Consider the following 20927-nt stretch of genomic DNA (forward strand, 5'->3'; position numbering starts at 1 on the left):
TTGCGACCTATATCATTATAGGATCATAGACCTTTCTGAAAGTGGTCTGTGATAAGACTTGTTCGTTTACATCATATTGATATTTGCTGCGATTAGTTCTGAGGAAAAAGTTTAAAAAAAAAGCTTAAATGAAAGCACTAAATACAGAGAGATGATTGACTGACTGACTGACTGACTGACTGACTGACTGACTGAATGAATGAATGAATGAATGAATGAATGAATGAGCGTTTGCCTTATGGTAGGAGGGTGGTGGCGGCAGACCTGACGCCTGTCGTTTCAGCAGCTCAGCTTTGCACTGTCAGTGTCGGCGGCCGGCGGCTAGTGCTGTCCGCGCCTCCGTTCCCTGTTTTCAGAGCCTATACTTTGATGGTGCCATGTATCAGTTGGTCGGTGTATCATATACTGTATGTGGCTCATAGCGTAGGTTCGCTTTAATCAGAAAAACTTAGCTATGCTTTGTCATGTTCCTGTGTGAAATACGGATAGAGTGCATCTGTACTGTATTTGTGTATGTACTCAGTAGAGTAGGACAGTGGGCCACTGGCTGTCCAGTCGTTACCAGTCCGCCGCTGCTGTCGGCTGCAGGGGTGCTTTGCCAGCGGCGTGTCGGTTCCTTTGTTTGTAATGATGTTGAGTAATCGGCTTGGGAGAGACTGCTGGTGCTCTGGTTGGTGGCTCCACTGCTCTTACGTGTCTTAACTAGATGTGTTTTGATTTTCCCTTTAGGTCATAGATATGGGTCTTATTCTCCATCCTGGTTCCTACCTACGAGAAGTGTGGAACGTTATGGACGCTACAGTTGTAATATGCGCCTTATTTTCGTTCATTTTTAATCAAACGTGAGTGGGTGGGGCAGCAGTTGTCGGGTCACTGCATCCTCGCTGTTGGGCCTGTGCTTGTCGGCAGCGTGTAGCGGGTACTGCGCTGGCCGCGCGCCAATGGCTGTCCTCCGTGGCCGTCCTATGTCGTCTCAAACTTGTCAGATCAAACACAGACGGCCATATATTCAGATATGTTGATCACGTTTCCAAAAATGTCCAACACTCAGTCTCAGGTACCCTGGCCCCTTGTGGTCTGCATTATTAATCTGCCTCAATATCGCTAAATTAAATAAATATTATCTGTTTGTTCATGATTGTAATTTCATAAAGGACTCTGAGTTCGAAATGCAATTGACAAATTGTAAATATCTGACAACTGAAAGACGGCAAAGGACCTTCTCTAGTATATGAGAACTGTCGGTTGTATGGCTTCTGTGCATTTTTCTAGCGTAATCTGCTAGCTTGTTGCTATGCAACGGGTGCAACTTTTTCTATAAAGAATCATTGCTAACTATCGTCTTTGCATAAAGCCAAATGGCAAGATTTATTTGCCATCCTTACGTCGTATCATCGTATCATTGAGTCATATTGCAGATTTGACCTTATAAATTGCTTACACCAGGCCAACTAAAATTCATAAAATTTCAGTAATAACTACTTCAAAGAGTGTGTTTTGGCGGTCACATTATGATCCAGAATCAAGTTGCACCTGCGAGTATACCATACCCATGTTAGCTTTGATAAAGAAGACATAAAATGATTATTGAAATTTTGTTTCAATTCCACCAGTGCCTTTTACATAAATCATCCTCTTTTTATGTTACACTTTCATATAGTATGTTCTTTCACACTTCAGCAATCAGAAAATTTGTTTTCTCTCATGTCACAAACAATTTTCCTTGTTTCTAATTTACTTTTTATTTGGATTTTGTGTGTCTGTAGGCACTGATACACTTTTGTGTTTGGTGTTTTGTTTGAATAAGATGTTCACTAAAACGGGCACTGGACCGTTTCGATGTGGGTTATTGTCGTGCATTGTCGGTCCGTCGAGCATGGTAGCTGCGAGCGGCCGGCCGCGTGGCGGGACGCCGCCGCCGCCGCCGGCCCCTCGCTGTGCGCCTGCCCTCGCTGACGCTGCTCCGTTGCCGTTTTCCAGGTGGTAGATCTAGGAGTAGTTTTGCATCCCGGCTCATATTGTAGAGATTTGTGGAACATACTAGATGCCACCGTAGTCATATGTGCTCTGGTAGCATTCGGACATGGGTGAGTCTCCTTCGGGTCTTATTCGCCTTCCTTTTATCCTGCTTGCTGGAACGTGTGGATTGCACAGTAAAAACTGCGGTGATAAAATTGGGTCGAATTATTTTCCTACTTATTGCATATTTTGCTTCATTTTCTTGCTTTCAACCTGATGATTTCATTTATGATTGTTGAGTTGTCTTGGGATTGTTTATGTAATGCAAGACTGTTAGAGCTTTCAAACTTGATATCTTTCAACCGTCCAAAGTATATTTTTTTGCTATTTACTTTATTTTGATTTCTTGCTTTCCGTAATAATCAGGCCTGAAAGAAGCACACACTATCGCCACTTCGATATATGATTTTTTGTCAGCACTTGTTGAGTAAAATTATGCCTTTAGTTTATTTTGGGAGAGATTTGCAATATTATGAAAATATGAAGGCTAAATCCAAGTTCTAGTAAATACGTTGTCACTTTTTGAGGTTAAATTGTCAAAAAGCATTCGATGACTAGTACCAAATATAATGTCATTGTGCTTCGCTTTCTTATAATTAATCGAGATGACAATTGATATTGTTATCTGTTCGGCCACGTTTTAAATTCATCTCTGCCTGAACAGCGTCACACAAAGAACAATGCATGCACCAAGCATGCAAGTAATTGTTGCATGACAAGTGTGAGATGCCCGCTGACACCTGCCAATTTTGCTTCAGACATGTATTGGGGATATTTTTGGGCTCGAGAAAAGTATTTATAAGGATTTAACTTTGAACTCAGAAAGTGTTTTTAACTTCGATATGCTCTCTGCCACGCTAAACTAGAAAATATTTCATTAATAACGCAAAGCTTAAGATGTTCACTCGTCATTTTATATATAATTTTACATTTTCTAAGTAGGAAAGTCTGCTTTCCTTGCAAGGGTCAATAATTCGTTGGATTAATTTGCCTCAAAGCAGCCAGTGCGTTTGTCAGTTCCCGGCTGCTTATATCGCAGCCTGCTGGTGCTGTGTTGATCTCTGATCCGGCCGCTCGCCCTGTGTCGTCCGATGTTGGAGCGGTGTGTCACTGTCGGTTACAGCGGGAGCTCGACGGGGCAGAACCTCTCCACCATCAAGTCCCTGCGAGTTCTCCGGGTGCTGCGGCCGCTGAAGACCATCAAGCGCGTGCCCAAGTTGAAGGCGGTGTTCGACTGCGTGGTCAACTCGCTGAAGAATGTTGTCAATATTTTGATAGTGTATATGCTGTTTCAATTTATCTTCGCTGTGATAGCAGTGCAACTGTTCAACGGGAAGTTCTTCTACTGTACGGACAATAGCAAAGTGTTGGAACAAGAGTGCCAGTAAGTAGCCGTAGCGAAAGCGGAGTCAGGGATCAATGAAATGCTGCTTCATTTTGAGGCTCCCATATGTTTTCCTTTCTTACTAAAGATAGATCAAAGACTATTCTGCAGCTTGAGTTATCGATATTTTTAATCAATGCTTGAGAGAGCTGCCTGTCTGAAACAACGAACGGATGAATTTCAGGTTTTGGGTGAAACAACAAATGATAGTGAAAGTCATGCATCAACATCATCCGTGTTTTCCCCTCACCTGAAATAGTGTCAGTACTCAGAAGGGTTGCTTTTAAAAATGCGATGATTTGCTATAAAGCTTTTGATAAAAAATAATGACATTGACGCTTTATAGTTAGCCACATTACACCAATACTTTGGGCTTGACATCAAACCAGGTCGCTGACCACCTGTGTCTTCTGTGTGTGTGTGTGTGTGTGCGCGCCCGCCAACAGAGGAGAGTACTTTGTGTACACGGACGATAACCAGCCGCCGGAGGTGCACGAGCGGAAGTGGAATAAGCAGGACTTCCACTACGATGACGTCATGATGGCCATGCTGACCCTCTTCGCCGTCCAGACCGGAGAGGGGTGGCCCACGTGAGTTCACCTCCCCTGTCTGAAACATCTGGCCTCTGCAGGACCCCACTGCGCTATGATATTATTAATTTGCGACAGGTAAAATTTAACTCAATTTATTATTGTATCAGGCCTGTCAACTAGAGTATTTGACCTCCGTGACGTTCTGATTACATGATTTTCAACGTGAAAGGAACTCGAAACCGGTATTTCTGTGCACTGATTGCTTAATTCGTTCTGAATAGCGCCTCAGTTTGCCACCATTGCCATGCGCCAAGTCATTGGCTGAGTAAGAATATATCCTGAATTGCGACTGTCTGGCTAAATGAGTTTGCCTGGTGGACTAGGCTCATTTCTCCTCCTCCCTGCCGCAGAGTGTTGCAAAACTCGATGGCGGCCACCTCTGAGGACAACGGTCCGAAGCCGCACTACCGGATCGAGATGTCGCTCTTCTACATCGTCTACTTCATTGTCTTTCCGTTCTTCTTTGTCAACATCTTCGTGGCGCTCATCATCATCACGTTTCAAGAGCAGGGCGAGGCCGAACTGCAGGACGGCGAGCTGGACAAAAACCAGGTAATTTGTGTGTCTGTGTGTGTGTGCAGGGGGGTGGGTCACCAGCGTGATTCGGTCAGGCTTTGTCTGCGTCAATTACACGGGTGGCGATTTTTTGCTCACGTTATTTTGAGGATATATACCAGGGATCGGCAAATGGTGGGGCATGCCCCCTTTGGGGGTAATGTAGCCCTTTCGGTGGGGGTAATGAGGGATTCTGAGAAAGCCTATCTTTTTAGAGTTTGTAGCTCCAGTGATGGAGCCATCGTGACTGTTGCATCCCAGGGTTCAAAGATTAGCCCAGGCCAAAGGCACAGCAGTCAGCACACATTGATTAGATACCAATTTTCACGTACCTGCTCGCCTCACCATCTCACCCCTCCGTACAGTCGTACAAAAGCAGCTGCAACTTTTGACCGTCGCCCGTCTGTTGGCGTTTCAACAGCCGCTAACGTAAGGGGGATGAGTCGATCGGACCCCCGCGGCCTCTCGGACTCTGATATGGAGCTGTGCATGAAAAAGACGAGCGTGCTACCCATGACAATAGGAAGCCGGTGCTGCCCATTTTTAAGGTCCTTGGTCATTCCGTCTCATTCAAGAGGGCAATGACAAGTGTCGAGAAAATCGGGACCCGCTATAACTCCTTGAAGTGAGAGTTTATGGCTCAAGATGATCTCCAGAAAAAGCTCATAAGCCAACGGTCATTATGGGTCCAGAGGCCAGTTTTACCAACAGAAAAATAGCCGCCTGCCGGAATTTTTGCCTAAAGATCGTTTCACATATGGAGCGTAAACGGTACAGCCCTATCCGCTTACGAGCCCATCGCGTTTACGCTCCGTATGTGAAGCGGTCTTGAGGCAAAAATTCCGGCAGGCGGTTATTTTTCTGTTGGTAAAACTGGTCTCAGGTCATGATATTTTCCGGGCTGGTAAAAAAAAAACATGATGGGCTCGAGGGTACAATTTGGTCGTGATCCAATGCCTTTTACGTGAGCTTTTAACGAAAAACCACCCGCCGCCCCTATACGTACAAGGGTTAAATGGGATATAGCATAGGCGGCGGAACGGGGAGGGCACCGGGGCACCATGCACCCTTTGATTTTTGCATTTTAACATTAGCCCTATGGGCGTTGCATGGAAAGAATGGGACCAAAAGTCAGCAGTGCCCCCCCCCCCCTCCCCTCCACCTTAATTGAAGGTGTTCCGCCGCTACTGGGATATAGGCATTAAATGTTTTGTGGAGGAAGTGTCATGTTTTAAACTTGATGCATTGGAAATGCACAAATCCCCAAAGAGTTCCAGGACGGTATGGAATTTCAGTAAACTTGGTTGTGTCAGCAATGGGGTCTGGTAGGTTGGGGTAATGGCTCTGCCTGGCGCCCAAAAAGGGGGCACGACCCCGAATGACCTGCCGACCACTGATATATACCTTGTGAAGATCGCTAGAAAATATTTTTTATAAAGCAATCGTATTTGCCTCACATTTCCTGTAAATTGTGTTCGGGAAACTGCCTTTCTCGCATAAAAAGTGACACCTAATGTCAAGAATTTGCAATGGGACTGATGGATTAATTCCCGTTATCTGTTACCGAGTTACTCTTATTTATAAAAAAAGTGCTTGAGCCCAGTTATGCCAATCATTTGCCTGGCACACACTTTGCTAAGTTGAGGACATTGTAGCCCATTCTTCCTCCTTGCAGCTGGCTTCAGTCTATTCTGATTTATGGTCCTCTCGTTACAGAAATCCTGCATAGACTTTGTTATTCAAGCGAGGCCTTTGGAGAGGTACATGCCAAAAGATAGAAAAAGTTGCAAATACAAGATGTGGAAGATAGCCGTCTCAACTCCGTTCGAATACTTCATTATGGTTTTGATTATTCTAAACACACTTCTTCTGATGGTCAAGGTAAGTGAAATAACAGCTCCCACTTCTTAATAATTGAGTTCAAAGCTTATTGTCTTGATATTGATTTATCAATAATAATGTAATGTAAATTATGTCATATTTTAGTGTCGGCAGTGATGTTTTGTTCCTTGCTTCAACTCGATTTGATGTCCGTTGTACTGTGCTAGAAATATGTGCCACTGAAACCATCTGTGCTCGTATACCTGTCAGAGCGCACATGTGACCGTCTGACGGCGAAGTAACCATGTGTGTGTGTGTGTGCGTCTGTGTGTCTGAGACTCAGCTGTGTGTTGAAGTATTATTCACGCGGGTACACTGTTGACCAGGGTTGAACACATGCTGTGATCGTGTTGTCACGTCCGGAGGTGTCTGAACGGCCGTGCTCTCGGAAACGCCCGCGCTGTCCGCGGCGCGGCGGTTCCTGCCGGGCCGGTTCAGACCCCTCCGGGCGGCCGTGGCGCCCCGTGCCGTGTCTCGTCGTGTGCCCTCGCTCTCTGATGTTGTCTCCGCGGAGGGGCGCGATGACGCCGTCTGTGTACAGAGCCGGGTCAGGTGTGGCTTGCCTGTACGTCTGTGCGCGCGCCGCCGTGTGTCTGTGCAGGCATGCAGAGCCGGCCTGGCACCGCTTTGTCCGCAGACCGCTACCCAGCACAAGCACAACGCACTTGCCTGTGTATGAGCCAGCATTTGACAATGGTAGCTTTTTAGAGAGCAATGAGATGATGCCGAGCACGCAGCAGAACCTTTTCAGTAGAGCTGCATGTGGTCGATGCAATAATGTCTCACCCTTTGTTAGTGATGTAGTAGCGTGAGTCGCATATGAATTTTGATTGCTTTGGATAGTGTCGCTTATGTTTATGTTTGATTATGAAACGATGTTTATGTTTCATGTTCAGCACTTTTAGTCAGTTTGTTTCAGTTTGTGCTGCTGGTTAATTACAAAAGAAAATCCGATAGCAGTCCAAGCACCACGACAAAATTGCAACATAAAAGCTTTGCACACGCTTGTACGTGCATGTGTGTACTGTTCTGCACCCTAGTAAACATGTGGGATCATTTAACTTTTCAGATTATGCCTTCTCTGTAATTTTGTTAACTCTTAGCGAATGTGTTTGTTTTTTAGTAGTTAACCCTCGCCCATGTAGGGGGGTTGGTGGCCCCCCCCCTGAGGTTTTTCTTAGCTACACGCCGAACCGTTTCAGATAGCCTGCTCAAATTTTCAGTACCCTATGGGGCATCCGTTGCGCAACGTTTGGTATTTTTTTTGTCAAGGTCATGTCAGGTCACGGAGTTATGACGTCATAAAGGGAACAACCTCCGGCCAGATTTACGCTAAATTGGAGATTGCTTAACATTGGTATAAATGCCGACTGACCTGACACACTGATGGATTGTTTTAGAATCACAACTGGCTGATTTGACATTGGCACAATGTCCGTTGACATTTTGAAGGTTACTAAAGGTCAAGGTAAGGTCAGTGGCCTCGGTTGACCTGTAATGACTTCTTGCGCTTGTATGCCTTTTCGGGGTATTTTGATGCCCTGAATTCGAATTTGCTATCCATTTCAGGCATCGTCGGTTGTTTCTTGTAGTTCACTTTGGGGCGGTGTTTCACGGGACGCTGCTACCACGCTGCTATCAAATTGCGCGAGCTGACGTCACACTTGTGGTAGTGTTGGAGCAATGGGCCTGTTGATGTTTCCATGGAAACCCAATTTGACACGTGTAAAAGCAGCGTGCTGCTATCACCGGTGAAACAGGGCCTGGGTCAGGGTCAGGTCAGTGACGTCACACGCCTGACGTGACCCAATGCACAAATGACCTTGCAGACTTCCGATGCTCCCAACGCATCATTTTTAGAGTTATGACATCGAAATACACACCAAACGATAGAGAATTGATCAAGGATCACGATAGTGAAGATTTCAAGTCAATATCTCTTACCGTTTTGCCGCAATCGGCGCGGAAATCTGAAAACGTTAGATTTTTCCGAAAATTTGACCTTTGACCGGTCATAAGTAGGTCAAATGTTGACCTAGGACCAAAAAGTATACCACCAATCGCGAGATCTCGTTGAGAGCAATCAGTTGTTTTTTTCCGCTAAGCTCTACGACGCTCCGTTTTCAAACGCCGGGGGGGGGTCGCACCAACCCCCCCCCCCCCCCCTGCATGGGCGAAGGTCGCAAAACACCGTTTACGGGCGAGGGATAAATAATATCTTATCATTGCCAGAATTACAAATGTCATGTTAGGAAAATTGCCTTCAACATCATGAATCATGATGAGGTACATTTAGGCTAAAAGATGATTATTAGCTTCTTATCATAAAGATAGCAAATTGAAAAGATTCTGACGATGAGCTACTTGTATTTGCATTTCGCAATGCGCATCCTAGCATTACAGATAAGCAAATACCTGCGGGATTACTAACATTACCTAACTGTTGGTGCTCAATGCTAGGATATATATAACGCTAATGCAATGCTATTAGTGCATGGCCGAAGGATGTTTGCTCATAAAAAATAGCAATGACATGCTTTGCACTATAAAGATAAACAACGTTATGCGTTCTATCCTTTAACGTCAAAAATATCAAGCCATTTAGCGACTGTCTTTGAAATTTTGTTGTGTACAATTGTATGGTCATATAGCTGCAATATTTTTGTCATTAACTTCAAAGGGGGAAGTTTTAGTTAACCTTCGCCCTGGTGGGGGGGGGCCATTTTGGCCCCCCCCCCCTGTGGTTTTTCAGCGATAACTCAGAAACCACTTGAGTTAGCGCCCTGAAACTTTGTATAGCTGTTTATTCAACATTTTTACATCATGTCCTTTTTTGGGGGGTTCGGGTCAGGTCAGGTCAGGTCACAAGGTCACCAAAACTGACACCACCTCTAAAAAAGTTCAAAGCTCTCTCAAAGGCACAGCTTTTATCCGATCGATGTAAAATTTACAGTACTTGAAGATGTCACCCAGCTCTACAAAATGGCTATCTCGGATTTTTTATAAATGTGACCTAAGGTCAGGTCAGGTCATCGCTGCTCCCCATTATAAGTCAATGGGAGAATCGAAAAGTAGTTGTTTTTCAGCTAAATCGGGCGTGATTGTTCCTATATTTCGTTATTGAAGTGTCTTGGGTCAGCAAATCACAGCCCATGTGAAACCATTTGCTTGTGACCTCGCTGAGGTCACGCTAGGTCATCTCCCTGGTCACCAGAGGTCACCAGCGGTTTTTCTGCACTTACTTGTTATTGAATAGAGATAGAGACTCCGTTCGACGTTTATCGTGTTTGTCTCGTCAATGCGGATCGAATGATATGCAGCATGACCTATTTCGGTAAGGTCATGACCTTGACCTGAGGTCAAATTTTCAAAATGACCTTTCGAGGTCAAACTATATATCATTCGACGCGTCTCGACGAGCCAAGCACGATGGTGCATGAATCGTTTCTCTATTTTCTCGTGAATGCATGCTATAGTTAAAAACATTTTCAACGAAATTTGCCAAGTTGACCTTGCATGACCTCTGTGGGCCAAACCGTTGAGCTGAGGTCAAATCTGACGAACCTTGGCGAAAGAGCTTGAAAAGAGCTATCGATTGCTTTTTTCCGCGGCTCTCTAGCTCTTCTAGTTTCCGAGCTACAGCGGAATATGTCCGGCAACACCGAAAACACTGAAATTTGACCTATGATGACCTCTAGCGACCTCAATATTGACCTTAGCGAAAAAATGACTGAAATACTTTCGAACGTACTTGTTATGGGCTTTCGTTTGCTTTTTTCCGCGTCTTCCTAGCCCTCTTCGTTTTCGAGTTAGACGGGGGGGGGGGGTCATTTTGCCCCCCCCCCCCACCAGGGCGAAGGTGGCTCAGACCCACACCAGGGCGCGGGTTAAGAATAACTCTTTTTTAACACGTGCTATAGTAGTTCACCTTGAGCATTGTCACATATCCACAGCAGATCTGGTTAAATTGCACTAAATGTATACGCTACCGAGTATACGGTCGCTGTTCGCATGTGCCTCTGGTAACTCAAGCATGTTCGCCCAAACTTGGTTTCATGCGCCGGCTGTACAAACTGCGTGGTCACGGGCCCTTGGCAGTGCTCTGTGTTCCGGGAACCAACTGCTGGCGACCGGTGGTCATCGAATGGCTTTCGCTGTGGCTGCTACCGTCCTGATGACATGTGAACAAACTGCATTCTGCTGCTGCTACTGTGCTGCTCTGACGATGGATGTATGTGTTGCTACCTGCTGCTGCTACCTGCTGCTGCTACCTGTCGCCGCTACCGCCGCCGCTACCGACTGCTACTCCGCGCGGCCGCGCGAGGCGCGAGACCCGCGGGTTCGGCCGGCCGGCCGGTCGGCGGCGGCGGCGGCGGCGGTGCCCCTCGCGCTGACAGCAGCATGGTCCTCGCGGCGCTGCGGCATGAGCGCCGTGCCTGCAGCGCTGTGCCACGGGCGCCGCCCCAGCTGCGACTGTGTGTATATGACGGCATGGCGGCTCGCTCTGCTGTGCTACATATGAGTTAGGATTTCTCAGCGCGCGTCCAGCTCAGCTCTCCCAGCCACCGACAGACACGGACTCTCACTGCCAGCAACACGCCCACGCACACACTGTAACAGGCGCGCACCCACCCGCGCTCACAGACATGTGCAGATGGACGGGTACATGTGTGCACACGCGAGTGGACACGGCGAACACAAATAATACGTGCTCTCAAATGTAGCGCCGTAGCCAATTTATTAGGACATAGCTATGGCGGGCAAGGGATCTGCTAAACAGCACACAGCAATTGTGGCGATTTGTACAGAAAACTGCGGCCGTCATTCAAGTCTTTCCCTGTAAATTTTGTATGAAGTTACAATAAAATTGCCTTGTTATTTACAAGTTTTTGACGTTTTAATTTAGATTGAAGTGTTCATTTGTAAAAAGTCATTGCAGTATCAGGTACAGTAGTATGCTCCTGGAACCTTTGAAATTCAAAGATGCTAAGCTAATTATTCACCAGTGGTTACCAATTTGTCACACTTGTAAAAATGATGTAAACGGCAAAATAAATGTCAGGCAAGATACAAACGGGAAACTATATTTCCGATAGCATCCTGTTCGAAGGGCGAATGCAAAAAGGGTGTTAAATGGTCTCCCTATTACGAGAGGTGTAAAGGAACGCACGACAGCCTTCATGACAAACGTCTCACAGAACAAAGATATTGCAACTGATAATGACTAAAACAACACAACGAGAGCAACTTTCTTATTTAAGGCAGGATGGAAATGTCCTGTTTTCTTCTGGGTTGCTACAACTTAGTGTTCATAAACTGTTTTCTGCATATAGTTATGGGACGGCCGACATTTTGATGAAGCATTGGTGCGCGAAGGATGGTCTAGCCGCCTCAACATGCACGTCTGACGGTTGTACAGTTGGAACTTGGTTTACTGTTTTGTGTGGGCAGCCGGCTGGCAAAGGACGTCTGCCACGCACCGTCTGCTGTCGTTCGGCGCGTGTCATTTACCGAAACCATAGCCAATCCGGCCGGAACGCCTTCCGCTATACTTCAGCTTCTGCCCTTCTGTGTGGCTCGGAACGCTCCATGTCCACGCTGTGAATTAGCAGCCAGGCTCAAATGGCCAACCGACGCCTATTGACTATGGGAGCGCAAATGGCACACGTCTCTTGCATTGCCTGGTCCTACTGCATTTAGCTCATCATGCTTGTTTCTGCATCGTTGTTAACAGTTGTGTCTGTTTCTCGGTCCAGAACTACCCCCAAAGTGATTCCGAGGAGAAGGTCGTGCGAAATCTGAATAATGTCTTCACCTTGCTGTTTGCAATAGAATGTGCGCTCAAGGTGGTGGCCTTTGGAGTCAGGGTAAGACAGTAGACAGCTTCATTTTAGAGCTATCATCTAGCTATTCACGTTAGTCCATTCTCTTTTTGTTTACTTTTGTTTTTAGACCTTATGTTATATTTTAAACTATCCTTTTACAATTCCTGCCTGTTTGACCGAGCCAGCGTTCCGCCTGATCCTGGTGGGGCAGAGGCTGCTGCTCTCTTCTCAGAGCTAACTGCAGCGTCTTCTGACCAAAATAAACATCCGGTTTGTTTGTGGGCTGGGCACCACTGGAAGGCCCTGTGACCCAAAGCAGAGGCTGAAACGCTTCTGGTAGATAGCATGCCGCGCATAATTCAGCGAGAAGCCACCCGAGCCGCCATGGGATTTGAATAGGGCGCTTCTCATGTCGTCTGTTTCTACTTTGTGGTCTCCTGAATCCACCGGCATCCCCATTGCATGTCCGTTTTTGTTTGGTTCGCCAGACGCGTAGTGCATAACGGAGGCGGCTCCTGACGAGCGCCCTCGCCGCCGGTCAGGAGCCGCCCGCCAGCCGACTCCTGCCCCGGCCCTCCGCCCTCCCGAGGTCTCCTGAGCATGTGCATGCCCGTGGCGCGGTCGCAGCCGGCGCGGGGCGACGGGCCGCCAGCCTGATCGGCGGCTGTGCCGTTCGCCGGGGGACGGGCACTCGCCGGGGCGGCGCCCGGCACCCGGCGCCCGGCGCCCGGCGCCCCCATCAGCCGGCCGGCGCGCGCATGATCCGTCAGCTACCGATTTGGGCCCGCCGGCGGCATGTGACCACACCACTGCACGGAGAGCACCGGCTGCTGCACTCGCCGCATCAGTGCATGTCAAGCCACACCGAACCCCGACCGGCCCGGGCTGGGGACGGGCGGGGAGCGGGGCGGGGTGCGGACTGCGGGCCCGGCCGCCAGGCCGAGCAGCGCGCGCGTCTAACCGACTGTTTTGTCCTCCCTTAGCATCATGGCGCCAACGACACGTTCTTGGATATACTCGTATACTCGAACCTCCTACTTACATTCCTGTTCACTCTGGAGTGCATTCTAAAGATAGTGGCGTACGGACTGCGGGTAAGAGCCTGCCATCCCCGATATACCGTCTCTGGCACCGCACCCTCCCTCCCGCCGCTGTGCCCCCTCTATCTGTTCGTTTCCTCGTTTAAATGTGTGCTGTGGGGTACCGTTAACGGTTCCAGGGATCATTGCCCTTTTAACCCGCGCCCGGCTGGGGGTCCTGGATTTCCACGCCCTGCTGGGGGGGGGGTGTTCAAACACCCCCCCTTCTAACTCGGCTCCTGGGCCACGTAGCGATACGCCGAAGGCGGCGTTCGAAAGAGCGTCAAAAATAATGACGAAATCACTTCGGTCAATTTTTTGGTCAGGTCAAAGGTCAGGTCACCAGAGGTCATTGAAGGCAAAATTTCGCCGATTTCCAGGTCGAATGTCGACAATTTCCAAGAAGCCAACGCATAACTCGGGAACCAATAGAGCTACAGCGCCGCGGAAAAGCGCATTCGATAGCCCTATTAACGCCCTTTCTGAGTAATCTTCTCAGATTTGACCTAGCGTCAACGGTTTTGCCTGCAGGGGGCAAAAACTGCAAAGATAGCCGATTTTTTCGAAAATAGTTTTTCTGCAATAACTTTTGACCCAAGCCTTGTACGAGCTTACTTTTACCGGTATCGTGTTCCTCTCGTCAAGACGCGTCGAATGAACTATAACTTGACCTTTAAAGGTCAACTTGAAAATTTGACCTCAGGTCAAGGTCATGACCTGACCGGGAAGGGTCATGTTGCATATCAGTCGATCCGTATCGTCGAGCTGAACACATCTAAGGCGTTTTCATCGCTCTAGCATGCCTCTATCAAAAGTTATTTGCGAAAAACTGTTAGATACCATTCGTGACCTAAGATGACCTCAGGGCATAAACAGGGGTCACGGACACCATTTTCATGTTCATTGTGTCTAAACCACTTGTAATTCAATGTTTGGGAGTGGTTATAATGCCCTTCGTCAAAAAGAGGCGCATTTCAATTTTCTCCCATTGACTTATAATGGGGAGGTCGCAAAATTGACCTGACCTTAGGTCATCGATATCAAAATTCTGAGATATACATTTTGTACATGCTATTGCTCTTAGCAATCGCTGAAAGTTTCAAAGCGATCGGTCACTCGGTGTAGCTTTGACAGACATTGAAACTTTTTATGAGGTGAGGTCACTTCAAGTGACCTGGTGACCTGACCTTGAATGACCTTGGTCCGAAATTTTCACAACATGTGTAGAATTGATGTATGATAAGGTGTACCAAAAACGGCGGCGCTCCGCGCCGCCGTTTTTGAGATATTTGCGAAAAACCACAAGGGGGGGTGTTCAAACACCCCCCCCCCCCCAGCAGGGCGCGGGTTAAATATACTACATAATTCATAGATTGCTAAACAGGGTGCCTGCTTTTTATTTGGGAATCAGTTGCTCGCTGGGATCTTAACCCGCGCCCGGCTGGGGGTCCTGGATTTCCACGCCCTGCTGGGGGGGGGGGGGGGGTGTTTGAACACCCCCCTTCTAACTCGGCTCCTGGGCCACGTAGCGACACGCGGAAGGCGGCGTTCGAAAGAGCGTCAAAAATAATGAGGAAATCAATTCGGTCAATTTTTTGGTCAGGTCAAAGGTCAGGTCACCAGAGGTCATTGAAGGCAAAATTTCGCCGATTTCAAGGTCGAATGTCGACAATTTCCAAGAAGCCAACGTATAACTCGGGAACCAATAGAGCTACAGCGGCGCAGAAAAGCGCATTCGATAGCCCTATTAACGCCCTTTCTGAGTAATTCTCTCAGATTTGACCTAACGTCAACGGTTTTGCCTGCAGGGGGCAAAAACTGCAAAAATAGCCGATTTTTTCGGAAACAGTTTTTCTGCAATAACTTTTGACTCAAGCCTTGTACGAGCTTACTTTTACCGGCATCGTGTTCCTCTCGTCAAGACGCATCGAATGAACTATAACTTGACCTTGAAAGGTCAACTTGAAAATTTGACCTCAGGTCAAGGTCATGACCTGACCGGAAAGGGTCGTGTTGCATATCAGTCGATCCGTATCGTCGAGCTGAACACATCTAAGGCGTTTTCATCGCTCTAGCATGCCTCTATCAAAAGTTATTTGCGAAAAACTGTTAGATACTATTCGTGACCTTAGATGACCTCAGGGCATAAACAGGGGTCACGGACACCATTTTCATGTTCAGTGTGTCTAAACCACTTGTAATTCATTGTTTGGGAGTGTTTATAATGTCTTTCGTCCAAAAGAGGCGCATTTGAATTTCCTCCCATTGACTTATAACGGGGAGGTCGCAAAATTGACCTGACCTTAGGTCATCGATATCAAAATTCTGAGATATACATTTTGTACATGCTATTGCTCTTAGCAATCGCTGAAAGTTTCAAAGCAATCGGTCACTCGGTGTAGCTATGACGGACATTGAAACTTTTTATGAGGTGAGGTCACTTCAAGTGACCTGGTGACCTGACCTTGAATGACCTTGGTCTGAAATTTTTACAACATGTGTAGAATTGATGTATGATAAGGTATACCAAAAACGGCGGCGCTCCGCGCCGCCGTTTTTGAGATATTCGCGAAAAACCACAGGGGGGGTGTTCAAACACCCCCCCCCCCCAGCAGGGCGCGGGTTAATGACTTTGTTGGGTGTTATGATTTGTTCGATTTTTAGAATAATCTATTTTCCTGCCTGATACTGTTACGTCTGTGTTTTAAAATGATTGCTTTCATTCCTTAGAAAAAACGCGTTCTCCATAAATGTTCTCATTTAACGTGCCTAAAGCTGCTTTAACTAATTGCATATTTGAGGTGCACTACAATGGAAACGATACAAGAAAAACTAAGGAACTTTTGGCGAACATTTTTTTTTCAATGAAGTTGATTTCTCTTTTAGCAATATCAGTGGCGCGGGAACTTCTTCCAGAGGGGGGGGCTGCACTATAATAGAGATCAACCTAGGGTGCCCCAAATCTAGTTTTCTCACCGGTTTTAGGCCACTTATTTGTCACACCTTGGCCTTTTCAATGGAAAAAAGAGAAAACATTTACAAAAAAGTGAGGTATTCCATCTCAGCTGAGTGAAGAAACTACCGTTTTGGCAACCTGGAATAAAGGTTTTAATCTGCCAATGAGTTGCCGAGCCAGTGAAAGACGTGGATTTTTCACTTACATGCTTTCTTTCTGTGTGACCCACAACCCCTAATTTGGGGAAGACAAGCTGTCCCAACAGCTCCTGGCCTTATGAAAAGTTGTGGGGCACCGCCCCCACGGCCCAAAGTTGTGGGGGCAACCTGCCCCCACTGCCCCCGGCTCCCGTGCCTATTTATGAATCTATGAAATTATTTTGGTAGATTTCCTATTTCGATTCCTTCAGTTGGAGGGGCTCAAATACATTACGAGCCCCCCCAGCCGAAAAGTTGGAGGGGCTCAGTCCCCGCTAGCCCTCCCTCCCCCCCCCCCCCCGTTCCCGTGCCACTGAACAGTATTATGTATATTTACAACTTCATGCAGATATTCACAGGCTAATTATTGAGCGTTGTTTTCCTATCTGAATTATTTCACGAAAATTTCGAGTTTGTAATTATTATAAAGCCTCTGTGCCTTTCCTGAACAGCCCACTGTTTTGGTCTTCCTCTGTTATCCTAATGTGCTCGTGATACTTTTTGCTTGTTTTGCTACGTGAAGTTATGGTGAAAAGATACACCCCTGTAAACGTGATTCGCTTTTGCTTTATAACGTAAAACCTTTGTGTGTTGAACAATAATCCTACTCCACATAATAAAACAATTGTGTTTACTTATTCTTTATGTCGAACATTAATCCTACTCCATATAATAAAAAGATGATGAACCACATTTTGTTTTTTCGATTTATTTTACTTTACTGAAGAACTTTCAATGCAACTTTTGAGAAGGCGGTTTTCTTTTTTCAAGCAGAAGTGTGGCACATATGAACTACTTACATTGAAAGCCCTATGCTTAAAAGAAATTCAATCTACAAGTAATTCGACATCATTGCCCTTTTACCGTCTCAAATTATTTCTGGAAATCACTTAGGGAGATTCCTAATTCCTATGTAATGGGATGTTCGATGAAATAAACTGGCGGGGAACAGCACGTCTTCAAAATTTGTAACACTTTTTTGCTTTTTTAATGTTACACAACATTGTATTGTAACTTATCTGAGTGATGCAGCTTCAATTAAGTTAAAGCTGAAAGCTAAGAGTACTTTGTCATCACATAACCTATATCAATGCATTGTGTTCATTTCCGAAGCTGTATAATGCAGTTACTGTTTGCAGCGTCCCGATATATCAAAGTCTATCTCAATAGGTTATTTTTCTATCCCTCTATCGGCGCTCGCTGTCACTAACGTTCAGTTCAGGTGCATGCAGCGCGTTGTGTGCCGGTGTAAGTGTCCGAGCTGACTCCTCGCGTGCACTGACCTTCTTCTCGTCTGTGTGTGTGTGTCTGTCCGGCGCGGACAGAACTTCTGCAAGGACAGATGGAACACGTTCGACCTGATCACGGTGCTCGGCTCAATCGTGGACGCCATCGCCACCGAAACACAGGTGAGACGCCGCTGGTCGCCGGCGGAAGGCGTTACGGGACACCGCTGGGAGCCGGCACAAGTTACATTACAGCGACGCCACCGGCCGCGTGCAGAAGGGGCGCCGTGGATAGGCACATGTGGCGCCGTCGAGCCACCGCGAGCAGACGGCGCTTCCGACCCAAAATATCCACCATTCACAAATTGGTACTTCAGTCGGATTTTGTTAGAGTCTATTAACCCGCGAGTTGCTGGGGGGGGGGGGGCGTTAAACGCCCCCACTTTTTTCGCCGGGCCATAGCATCGCCAAATTTTGGGTACCTGTAGGGAATTGATTTAAGTTTATTGTGACAAAGTTTAAAAAAAATCGGTCGGAAATTTTTTGAGATATCGAGGTTTTAATGACGTCATGATTTCTGAGTTTTCGACCAAAAACGTTATATGTTCAAAAAATCATATAAAATCACAAAATAGATATACCAACATGCCGTAAACGCCATTAGACTGCCAATACCATGAGCAATCTAATGGCCATCTTCGATTATTGATTATTGTTCCGCATTTTCCAAAATCTTGAACTGAATCTTGGCAATTTCTCGTGACTACTTCACGACCATGATACATGAATTTCTTAAATTGAACTTTTTGAGCCAAACACGTACATATATGATGAAATGAATGTCACCATCGTGTTCTACGCCCCAAATTACCCATAAAACATGTGTCACAAGCTGCGAATATCGGTTTTGATTTTCGGGGATATGTGCCTACCGGGTTGACCTGACCTTGACCCTGACCTATGCTTGACTGACCCCTACATGGAGCTGACACTCTTCTAGGCCTTATATGATGGATTGTGCACCGTTTTGACAGAGTTTATGACGAGAGACGCCCATTGCGAAGTCCTGAAGTCCATGCTACTGAAAGCCCGATTTCAGGTGTTTGACCTGACCTTGACCTGACCTGTGACCTCAAAATTCAACTTTAAAGTACTCATCTGAAGCGTCTCGTCGCGTTCTTTCGTTTGCCGCCTCGTGCGTTTCGCTGCGCCTATTGGTTCTCGAGTTATCGGCTGGGGGCGTTTAACGCCCCCCCCCCCCCCAGCAAACGGTGGGTGGCGAAATACCCCAGCAACTGCCGGGTTAAAGTGATGTTTTCAATTTCACACAGCCTTAATAGGCTGCAGTTTGGGTTCGAAATTATGTGATTATTTTTGTCCGTGTTTTTTTTTTCTTACGCACCAATTATTTTTTACGTGCTAAAAAAACACGTGCCGATGTTCACTGCAGTGCCTGCTTCATTCCAGATGACCAGCTCCATCAACCTGGGTTTCCTGCGACTGTTCCGAGCGGCGCGTCTTATCAAACTGCTCCGACAGGGCTACACCATCCGCATCCTGCTGTGGACATTCGTGCAGAGCTTCAAGGTCCGTATCTGGTCCTGAATTGGAGACCCGTGAGAAGTTGGACACTGATTTTTGATTGATTTTTGATTGATTGATTTTGATTGTTGATAGTTGGCATTGGGAAAGCAGATTAGGTACAAACCACATTAAAAGCTATTATGTTTATGTTTTATTGGGTCATTTATTTTACATGAGGATTGTAACTGTCTTTGACTGTATTTTGGTTTCAACATTTAGTTCTTGATCTCGGCGATTTCTATTGCACCGATATCCATGTATCGTGCAATATGAAATCGGTATTTGCTTTACCCGGGTATATTACAACATATGTGTGTATTATTTGTGTTTCAGGCCTTGCCATACGTCTGCCTTCTGATAGCCATGCTGTTCTTCATTTACGCAATTATTGGCATGCAGGCAAGTGTCATTCAACTGCGGCCACTGTCTAGGAGAGTCTGTACTCTGTAGTCTGTGGGAAGTTCTTCTTGTGCCTCCCAAGAGCGTTCTTGACATTTGACACAAATATTCATATTGAAAAAAAGTTTTATCTATTTTGACTTCTTGTCCCCGGTCGTTTCTTAGATGCTTGATTCATTTGTTAATTAACATTTGCTGATAGCAGTTTTTAATTAGAAAAAAAACTTTCCATGCACTTCGTGAACTTCTCCTTTCGAACTCTTTTTCCTATCAGGAAATAACGTGTTACGGTTAAATGTAACCATAACCTTTTCACGCTACTAAGTAGTACGCTGTTCCGTCATCACTGACGTCAGTCCTGATAAAAAAGTGTTCCACTTGTGTTATGTATAAGTAATTGTGAAAGAAAAAGATATTGTGTTGCACCAGTGAGGCTGTTGGTGTTATGCTGTCATTTCCCTATTCTCCCATATCCCCACATCTCATATTTTGGCCGCGAGTGCCGATCCCTGTGCATCGTTCTTCAGCTATCGGTGTGGCTCCACATTTTACCCATGTCTCTCTCTCCGCCATTTGGTTCTCACAGCTTTTGCATGGTCACCGTCCTATTCTCTGCGTTCTGGCTCAGTTTGGCTGGCACCTGCTGGCTCCGTTGGTGGCGGCGGTAGGCGCCTGGGGGCCGGCCGGCGGGACGGGGACACCCAGCCCCGCGCGCCGGTCGGCCCCGGGTGGCTGCTTTCCGCCTGCCTCTGGGCCACGCCGTGTGCTCTGGGGAGTGTGTGCGCTGTCCGGGCCGGGCCAGTGCTTCATGCGGTGCTGAGGGGCAGGCGTGGCTTCGCAGGCCACATGCGGGAGGAATGTGCGGACAGGAATGGATTTGCTACTATGGTCATTTGACGCTACCTTTGCACATATCGTGTCTACTGCACTTGGTTTTGTTGAGCTCGCCGGTCGCCTTCCAGAGCCTCTGAGATTCCTAAATCAGCTTTTCAATCACTCTTTTCCATTCGATTGTTGCATTGTACCGGCTGTTTTTTAATTGAAAAAAAAAACAATTCTAACGAATAGTGTTGTCGATTGTCAAACAGCCTGCGGCTATCATACTGTTTTGCAATTTCGAAAAGAAGAAAAGGACCTTTGAATTTCCTTCAGCTCAATTACCGTCACCGTCACTGTGTAAAATAAGAGTCGACGGAGACTTTGGTTGGCGACCACCGCACAAGCGTACA

General features: G+C 46.7%; 1 protein-coding gene across 1 annotated transcript in view; it reads left to right on the plus strand.

Moving 5' to 3' along the window:
* Positions 1–20927, plus strand: part of LOC122363315 (voltage-dependent calcium channel type A subunit alpha-1-like) — a 66923-nt gene that overhangs the window by 31108 nt on the left and 14888 nt on the right. The window contains exons 22-30 of the mRNA XM_043332441.1: positions 730–842; positions 3143–3403; positions 3850–3993; positions 4347–4548; positions 6268–6432; positions 12189–12299; positions 17815–17898; positions 19183–19302; positions 19633–19698. Of these exons, the coding sequence (XP_043188376.1) occupies positions 730–842; positions 3143–3403; positions 3850–3993; positions 4347–4548; positions 6268–6432; positions 12189–12299; positions 17815–17898; positions 19183–19302; positions 19633–19698 (1266 nt within the window). The remainder of the gene's footprint in view (positions 1–729; positions 843–3142; positions 3404–3849; positions 3994–4346; positions 4549–6267; positions 6433–12188; positions 12300–17814; positions 17899–19182; positions 19303–19632; positions 19699–20927) is intronic.

Source organism: Amphibalanus amphitrite, unplaced genomic scaffold, assembly GCF_019059575.1.
Source record: "Amphibalanus amphitrite isolate SeventyFive unplaced genomic scaffold, NRLGWU_Aamphi_draft 000615F_arrow, whole genome shotgun sequence".
In the NCBI taxonomy this organism is placed as follows: Eukaryota; Metazoa; Arthropoda; class Thecostraca; order Balanomorpha; family Balanidae; genus Amphibalanus; species Amphibalanus amphitrite.